The sequence below is a fragment of the Asparagus officinalis genome, chromosome 8 (assembly GCF_001876935.1).
Source record: "Asparagus officinalis chromosome 8, Aspof.V1, whole genome shotgun sequence".
In the NCBI taxonomy this organism is placed as follows: Eukaryota; Viridiplantae; Streptophyta; class Magnoliopsida; order Asparagales; family Asparagaceae; genus Asparagus; species Asparagus officinalis.
The window spans coordinates 36014212-36023718 of NC_033801.1; the positions used below are offsets into that span (position 1 = coordinate 36014212).

The window sequence follows — 9507 nt, forward strand, 5'->3', positions numbered from 1 at the left end:
TCCTATTGCACTTTGAAAAGGGACACGAACTTATACTCAACATCTTATTTCTAACTTTGTCTCCTATGAGCGCCTATCCTCTACCTTTCGATCTTTTGTTACTTCCCTTGACTCATATTTGGTTCCCAAGAATGTGTAAGATGCCATGCCTATTCCATGTTGGAACTAAACGATGCAGGACGAAATGAGAGCCTTGCAGCATAATGAGACTTGAGATTTGGTCCCACTTTCACCAGGAAAGCGGCCCGTCGGCTGCAAGTGGGTGTACACTGTCAAGTTGAATCATGATGGAACTTTGGCATGCCTGAAAGCCCGACTGGTTGCTAGAGGCTATTCACATGTGTATAACTTCGATTACGTAGATACTTTCTCCCCGGTGATAAAATGTCATCTGTTCGGATTTTTGTTTCGTTAGCAGCGACAAACACTTGACCACTTCATCGGTTAGACATTAAGAATGCATTCCTTAATGGTATTCTTGATGAGGAGATTTACATGGAGCAACCACCAGGTTTTATTGCTCAGGGGGAGAATGTGAAGGTGTGTAGGCTGAAAAAATCACTCTATGGTCTGAAGCAGTCTCCGAGAGCCTGGTTTGGACGTTTTGCATCGGTTATTTAGGAATTTAGGCTTTGTCGTGCACAAAAAGATCACTCTGTCTTCTGGCGATTTCAGAATGGGAAATGAATTCTGCTAGTTGTTTATGTGGATGACATTGTAATTATAGGGGATGATGCTTTTGATATTGACAACCTGAAAGAAGTATTTTCAGACACATTTCCAATCCAAAGATCTTAGTTTTCTAAAATACTTCTTAGGTATTGAAGTTGCAAAGTCAACGAAGGGTATTCTTCTATCACAAAGGAAGTATGTCCTGGACATGCTCTCAGAAGCCGAGATGTTAGGATGCAAAAGCAATGATTCTCCAATGGACGTGAACTCAAAACTACTACTAGACTAGGGGAAGCTTCTTGAGGATGCTGGGCAGTATATGAGATTGGTGGGGAAACTGAATTATCTGACGACGATCAGACCTGACATCAAATTCGCAGTCAGTGTTGTAAGTCAGTTCTTGTCTGCACCAAGGACTACTCACTTGGATGTAGTAATGAGAATTTTGAGGTACTTGAAACAGGCTCCATGACGAGGAATTCTCTACTTGGATCAAGGACACACCAGAGTTGCATGCTTCTCTGATGCAGATTGGACTGGATGTCCTTTTGATAGGAGATCGACTACAGGATATTGGGTCTTTCTCGGAGGAAATCTAGTGTCATGGAAGAGTAAGAAGCAAAGTGTTATGTCTAGATCTAGTGCAGAATTAGAATACAGAGCTATGACAAATGTGACACTAAAGATGGTTTGGATCAGAGACCTATTGACAGAAATTGGTCGCCCTCCAGAATGTCCCATGAGTCTATACGGCGACAATAAAACAGCAATTCACATTGATGAGAATCTCGTGTTTCATGAGAGAGCCAAGCACATTGAAGTCGATTGTCATGTAATCCGCAAGAAGCTCGAGGACGAAATCATCACGGCAGAACATGTATTGCCAGTACATCAGTTGACAAACATTCTTATAGAACCACTTGGTCGAACACGGGTTGAATTTATTTGTGACAAGCTGGACATGCATGATATATATGCTCCAGCTTGAGGGGAGCTTGAGGGGGAGTGTTAGAAGAGAGTATGAGTATTACTTTAGCATTAGTTTAGTCTCACATTGCCTGTGAGACTAATTTGTAATTAATTCATCTCTATAAATAATAAAGTATAGGGTGAGGGAAAACTCTCCCAAGAAACTCTTTTATCTCCAAATCTTAACACATGGCAATCCTTGGAATTTGGCCAACGCAAATATGTGGTTGAAAAAAAGCAAAAGTATTTGATAATCTGGAATTGATCCAATTGCGCTTTTGACTTTAAACTATAGTGGGGCTGAGAATATTAAATGAACTATAATACCGTGTCGTTTCCAATTCTGATCTTATCTCTCAACTTGTCCTTCTCTCTTTTCATTCGACTGTCCCCTTAAAAATCTGAAAATTGCAAACCAGCACATAATAATTAAAAATTACTAAAAAAGCTTCTTTAACTCTGAAAATTACAAGCCTAAACAATATGAAAATTGCAAATCAATCCTTCAAATCGTAAATTACAAATGCAACCCCTTAAAACTATGAAGGTAATCTATTCATAATCTAAAACTAAGAAAAGCTACCCCTTAAAATCTTAAATTACAAACAGCGTACTTAAAGATTGTAAAATTACAAACATTCTCCAAGGAAATCTGAAAATTGCAAACAAACACATGAATAATCTGAAAATCTGAAAATTACAAACATTCTCCAAGAAAATCTTAAAATTATAGGCAACACCTAAAAATCTGAAAATTACAAACAAACACATGAATAATCTGAAAATTACAACCCCTTAAGAATTTGAAAATTACAAACGTCCTCCTGAATAATCTGGAATTTATAAACACCCCCTTAAAGAATCTGAAATAACGAACAACTCCCTGAAGAATTTGAAAATTAAACATCCCCTGAAAGAAGCTTAAACTTACAAACATCCCCTATAGAATCTGAAATTTATAAATAGCTCTTTGAAAATTCTAAAAATTACAAACAACCCATGAAGAATCTGAACCCCCGAAAAAATATGGAAACTACAAAAAAATGCCTCAAAAGCGAAAAATTACTAAAAATCTGCTTCAAAATCTGAAAATTACAACGATGCATTTGAAATGTAAAAATGAGTAGTTCCTCCTTGAAAATCTAAAAGTTATGGACTGCCCCAGAAAAATCAGAAAATTATGAACAACCTTCTTAAAAATAAAAAATTACAAACATCCCCCTGAAAATCTGAAAATTACAATAATCCTTTGAAAAATCAGAAAATATCAAACAAACCACCTAAAAAATGTGAAAGTTAGAAAATTGAAATTATTCCCAAAAATCTTAAAATGTTGTAAACAACCCCCCTAAAGAATCAGAAATTAAAACAACTTTTTTAAATGTCAATTTTATAGACTTAAAATTAAAATTATTCCCAAACAATGAAATTGGAATTGTATACAAGTTTTAGATTCTATTAGTTCAAATCAATTCCTTGGATCCAAACGCAATATGGTTACCTTTGGTAAAGCTGGCTATAGAGTTTTGGAAAGTTTGGCTGTGTTTGGCAAACCTTAAAGCTTTGTATGTTAAACCTCCTTATAAATAAACCTCCTTTGGGAAAGGGCAAGAGAGTCTTTTGCCTAACCACAAGAAAACTTACCTATAATGCTAAAAAAAATAAGTTGGAAAAATCTCAACTTATAATTTCCTACTTGTAAGGAAAAAGTATACAAGTATATACGTAAAATTTACCAAAATGATCTTGGACCCTTATAAGGAAAAGCACACTTAACGAGTTAAAATCAGTGAGTTTCCAAACATGCTCTTAGGCTTTATGTGGTCATGTCAGGTTAAGATTGCAATAATTGGGATAACTGCTGGAGGTGTTGGGCTTGACTTCTCAGCTGCAGAAAATGTTGTCTTCTTGGAGCTGCCTAAATCTTCATCAGAAATGCTGCAGGTTCCTTAGTAATGATGAACTTTTCTTCTGCTTTCACTTGCCACGATCTGAGCTACTTGATGTTGCAAGAAAATATATATCATATAGTTCAACTAGCTACTGTTTTTCAGGATGTCATTGAGTCCTGATTCTATTGATGCTATTTCTTAACTCTTCGTGTATTGCAGTTTGCTTTACTTCTTTCATGCCAGTCAATTAAGTTCAAACACATCTTATATTTAATTAATCTAAGTAAACTTTATTATTCCTGGCTTCTGCACCTACTCTTGTATGTATGTACTTAAAGGAGAACCCAAGTATCACTGTTCATGTTGCTCATGCTGCAGTAAACAATACAGCCAAAAACTGTAGCATGATCAGCAAAAAAAACAGCCCTCTACACTTGAAGTACTGTTCATGCTACAGTAAAAACTGTAGCACAACATAAAATATTTTTGCTGCAGTATTAACATTTAGATCCTTTTTTAAATATAGATATATATATATAATTTCTAAATCATTTTTAAGTATAGAGGAGTAAGTATGAATTCTACATCAAATGTATTAAAACTTCCATTCTTCTTTAAGTATAGAGGAGTAGATATAATTTCTAATTTTAAGCATACAATAATCAAATGAAATGCATTAAAACTTAGAGAGAAATAAGTTTAAAATGGGGGCCATGCTTTGCACGGGGTGCACACTAGTTTGTATAATGAGATAAGATGTCAGTACTTCCCCCCCTATTACTCATAGTATCTTGAACGCTAATTTAACTCAGTCAATATCTGATAGCTTATTATTAGTTGCTACGAGTTTTAAATTATGACTGATACTGCTGTTCGGCTGTTCGCTGCTTGTTTATTACCGCTAGTGCTGTGCTGCCACAGTTCCTGTTTCTGTTAGAATTACTGCTTACTAAAATACTGCTTTTGCTGCTACTGCATCATTTTCATTTTTTATTTACTACGTCCATCAGAAGCAGCACTAAGTGCCAATATTTAGAAATTTGCATATGTTGCAACTTCTTCGTTGTTTATGTAAGATGCAGAGATCTGTTCAATGGCTCATGGAAAAAGGGTGTATGAGATACGGTTGGCTGTGCTATAAACTTGTGGGGCAGTGATTTGTTAATTTCCTTTCTGTGGTTAATTATAGGAAAAATGTTGATAGTTTTAAAGTGGATTTATCTCTAAGTACTTTAATTTTATTATCATGAGCCTCTGTAATAAGCTGCTTTATTTTATGTATGGCTCACAGTTCAAAAGTTTTCACTCTTTTATAAGCTGCTGTTTAGTTTTGTAAACTTAAATGTCAATATGTTGTGATGCTCGCTCACTAGGTATTGTCATTGTTGCAATACTTCCCTGGATAGATTATTATTATCAAAACTTCATTCCAGGTCACTTGTTGGCCATATAATGATATAGTCCCCTTGGTCCCCTCATTTGTGCTATAGTCTGCAGTTCTAATGTCATGTTTAAATGTGCTTGTGACTATCTGAAGGCTGAGGATCGAGCTCACAGGAGAGGACAAACTAATGCAGTCAACATATATATTTTCTGCGCGAAGGTCTTTGCAATTCAGATAATCCTATCATACAGTGCTAGTTCTTCTTTCATGTATAACTAACTCAAGGCTGAAAGTATTTCAGGACACGTTGGATGAATCTCATTGGTTACGTTTAAACAGGAGTCTGTTCTATGTTTCATCGTTGATTAATGGGAAAGCCGATGCTATACAAGAAATAGAGGTGGCTTCTCATTTTTTTCCTTCTCATTGTGAAGTGTAGTAAAATTTTGATTTATTTTAAGTGTCGTGCATTGTATCAGTTTCTAAAGTATTCTGCATTTTCCTTTGAATTTTGTACGAAATAATCTGAATGGTTTTGGCTTTTGAACACTGATTTAGTAGACATGCTTTTATTTAAGCCTGAACAAGTTAATTTTTTCATCATCTTTCTACAGTATGTATTTGGTTTTGTTGGATTCACAGGTGGACAGAATGCTTCGTCTAGATTATTCTCTTCATTCATCTAGTTACTCAAACTTGAACAGCAGAACTATTGATGGCTTTAGTGGTGATAATTCAGGTGGATCTTTTGAAAGTAGTATAAGAGTCACATAAGTCTAGCATGTAAATATTCCCATAGTTGATATATCTGACATACTCTTATTTCTTGTGATATTACAGTTAAGGGGGGAAAAGATGGCAAGAAACTTTTCAGTAGCACAACTGAAAACTGCGGAGGTTGCATGGCTGAGAACATAGAAGAAGAAAAGAATAAATCAATTGGAACCGACTCTTCTGAGTGTAAGGTGGAGTTTAGTTCTCTTCTCTTGCCCGTTCGTTGGCTCTATCTTTATATGATGAACCTTTATAGTGTGTTTAATGTTGTGTTTTCTGGAACTTCTCTTCAGAGTGAGAAGGATCTGGACCTAGAGTCGAAGGATTATGCTATTCCCCATGGAAATCTAGAAGTTAGTGAATATCAAATTGTACGACATGGACAATCTAGCACAACCTCTAACTGCATAGTTGACAAGGGTGCTATTGAATTTGATTTGATGGAGAATTTTGTGAATAAGGTTACTTCCACCGTCATAAACAATTACTTCTAATTTTCAGTATGTTTTAATTTGCAAAATTAATTTTGTTACCTGTTCTTATAGCTTATTAAGTTTAATGTTGCAGGCTGAAGGTGCGCATTCAGTGTCTAATAATGTAGATAATAGCAGTTCTGAGGTGGTTAAATCTGACACAGACTGTACCTCACAGGTTGAGACACTTCGGTTTGAGGTAAAACCTTTTTTTTTTGGGTCTATCATCTGTCTGTTTGCATCCTCTGAGTTTGTAACCTTCTGATGAGAACAGAAATTTGCCATCAGCAAGCTCCTTTTTCCTTCCTTGGCTATTCAATGATCTTTAATATCATGATATTGTATCCTGTGCAATGGCCAGATGAAGATTTTCCTATTTTAGATTGAAGGGGGAGAAAATGAGTATGTGCTTTTGGCTATTATCATAAAATACATGCCTTTGTATCTCTGAGGAAAATCCTATCAATTGTGAGAAATATCATGGTTTTATATGTTTCAAAGTGAGCAACAAAGAGGGTTGGAGCAAATAGATTGAGTTAGTAGAAAGGCATGTCATAACATGAAAATAAAATGTGAAACCAAGGATAGGAAAGAAAAGGTTTAGGAGTATACTAATTGACTGCACTATTATGGATAATTGGTTGAAACTGGTATGGCATGAGGAATATTAGAGAGACCAGGAAAAAGAAAATTCCATAAGACAACTATAAGACCGACAATGCTTCCTGGATCAGAATGTTGGGCGGTTAAGAGATGTGCAAAAAAAGGGGTAGCCAGGGACGAGTTCATGATTGATCGGTTGGGAGTGCTCAGTGCCATGGATGAGCAAATAAAGTCAAGCTTGTTATTAACTAAATTATTCCAATTTGTTGATTCCAAAAAGATTGACTTCCGTAAATTTGATGATACGAGACTCTAGGATAACTGAATTCAACAAACCCAACAAGAAAACTCAATTCAAAAGTTAACTAGTTTAGGAAAGCTAATCTAAAAGGTAATAAATTATGCGACTTTGATGGTACTTAGGGCTCTAGTATAACATGCTTAGAATCGAATTTTACCACATGCTTAGAGTTGAAATATCAAGTTCACTCAACTCTGTTATTGAAGCTTTCGAAGAAGGTTCTTCTACAAATGAACATTGAGGATTGACTAGAAGTTGCATTTCTTTCAGTATTATTGACTTTCCTTTTAAAAAATGCATCAACCTTGGACGTTTTTACCATGATTTATTTGCAATTTATATCAGTTCACCTGAAACTTTTTAAGAGCAACTACTGCAGTCATACAAATATAAAAATCCAACATTTTCCACACAAATTTTGTGAATAGATCCTTATTGTACTTAAATCCAATGATTACAAATGCACTTCAAATATTATCATATATTAAAAGTCAAACTCACTCGTTATTTTTATTATTCTGAACATAATATATATAAGATATAAATAAGAGGAACAGAGGAGAATAATTCATCAAATTTAATGTTATCTGAGAGGAAGAATATTGTGCAGAAAAAATAGGATCAAGAATTTACCTTATCAGAAAAGCCAATTCTTTGCAAATGTTGATGTTGTAAAATACACACAAGAACATTTTAAATAATAACTAACTGAAATCTCATTTTCATGTAGGTGGAAGCCAAAAATTATGTTTTCATAGCTAAACCTAAAGCAGATGACCACGGGGATGGGAAAGTTGAAAAGGAGAGAAATTAATAAGTTGGTGGACCTCACTACAGAACAATTAGTGATAGTAATATATTAAGAAAAATTCTTTTTTTTTTTTGGGTGGGGGGGGGGGGGGGGGGGTGTACAAAAGACCATAAATTTATCTATTAGAAGTGATGATTACAGTTAATGGGACAAAAAAGACAATAGAGGTAGACCTAAAAGAGTTAAGCGGACACAATTAAGAAGGATATGATAGTAGTTAAGAAAGGAGATGACCAAGGATAGAACTAAATGAAAGACTAGGATTCATATAGCTGAAGCCAAAGTTTAGATAAAAGCTTTGTTGTGGTTGCATGTTTAATGTTAAATTCTGGATCATTTTAACTATTACTGATATCTGTAAATTTAAATAAAAGCACACTGTTATTTATGAAATATACCAAATATGAGCAAAAAAATAAAAATAAAAAAAATTGTAAGCACAAGGGTGTATAACCATGTAATATATATGCTAAAATCCCTTACATTTAGTTCTGATAATGTTCTTGCATTTATCTGTTTGCATGGTGATTATGAGGCCGGCTTTTTTAATGATCATTAAAGATCAGGTATACAGTAATTTATTACCGGCTCCTTATCTTGAATTTTACTATTTTGGCATAATCTTTAGTTTTGCTATAAGCAAAGGTTGAACCAATAAAAGTGAACTCTAATCTTTATAGGCAGCTTCACTGAAAAATGAACTGGATTATAGTGGCTATTTTTCTTCACTTTCCAAAGAGCAGGATACATCTTTTATTCTGAAGTCATTATAGGTAAATGCCTGTACTGGGGTTGGGATGGCCAGTTTCATCCCGAATGATTCTTCACTTTGCAAAGAGCAGGACACATCTTCTATTCTGAAGTTACATAGGTAAATGCCTGTACTGGGGTTGGGATGGCCAGTCTCATCCCGAAAGTGAACCATCAAACTAGGTTGAAAATGTTCACAGATATGATCATCAAACCAAGTCGAAACATTCAACAGTCGAGGAACAAACTCAGTAGAATATCACCTGCCAGTCTCATTCGTGTAAGAATTTGTAATTCCTCTTATGACACATCATAGAATGAGTATTATGGCAAAGAACAAGAATAAAACGGAAGAAGAAAATTGTCTAATAATCACAAATCTCCACATGTTTACATCCTATCCAATAATGATATCACTCTGAGAACAATACACCCTGGACAGGAAGCTGGCAAGAGTGATACCTGATGGATACTTCCCTACTTGACTCCAGTCCAATGTTTTAAAAAGCTAGCGCCTAGCACGCCTAGGCCTAGGCCTTGGGAGTGCCTGGGGGAGCATGGACCTCTTATACAGACTGTACCGCTTAGGTCATGGTCGTGATTCTCTGTGTTGCAGCCTCCACAACCTCCAACCTCCTTCGAACTCCAACACCTCCTCCACCTTCTCCGACTTAAAAAAAACCTCTTTCAGCATCACTTAAATATAGAAATCTACCTAGGTGCCAGTCTAGCACATATCGTTGCTTATTGCTTTCTATAATATTGGCTTTTATTAACAATTATTGTAGCTAAAAAAATATAGGCTAACTGCCTAGGCCTCGCCTAGGCTTCCGCGTAGGCGTCTGGGCTCTACGCATTGGGTCCGGCACCTACACCGC

General features: G+C 35.5%; 1 protein-coding gene across 1 annotated transcript in view; it reads left to right on the top strand.

The window, feature by feature from the left end:
• The window catches only part of LOC109820005 (DNA annealing helicase and endonuclease ZRANB3), a 67709-nt gene that overhangs the window by 50289 nt on the left and 7913 nt on the right, over positions 1–9507 (top strand). The window contains 7 exon segments of the mRNA XM_020386038.1: positions 3475–3585; positions 5071–5136; positions 5219–5317; positions 5560–5656; positions 5758–5882; positions 5985–6152; positions 6259–6363. Coding sequence (XP_020241627.1) covers positions 3475–3585; positions 5071–5136; positions 5219–5317; positions 5560–5656; positions 5758–5882; positions 5985–6152; positions 6259–6363 — 771 coding nt within the window.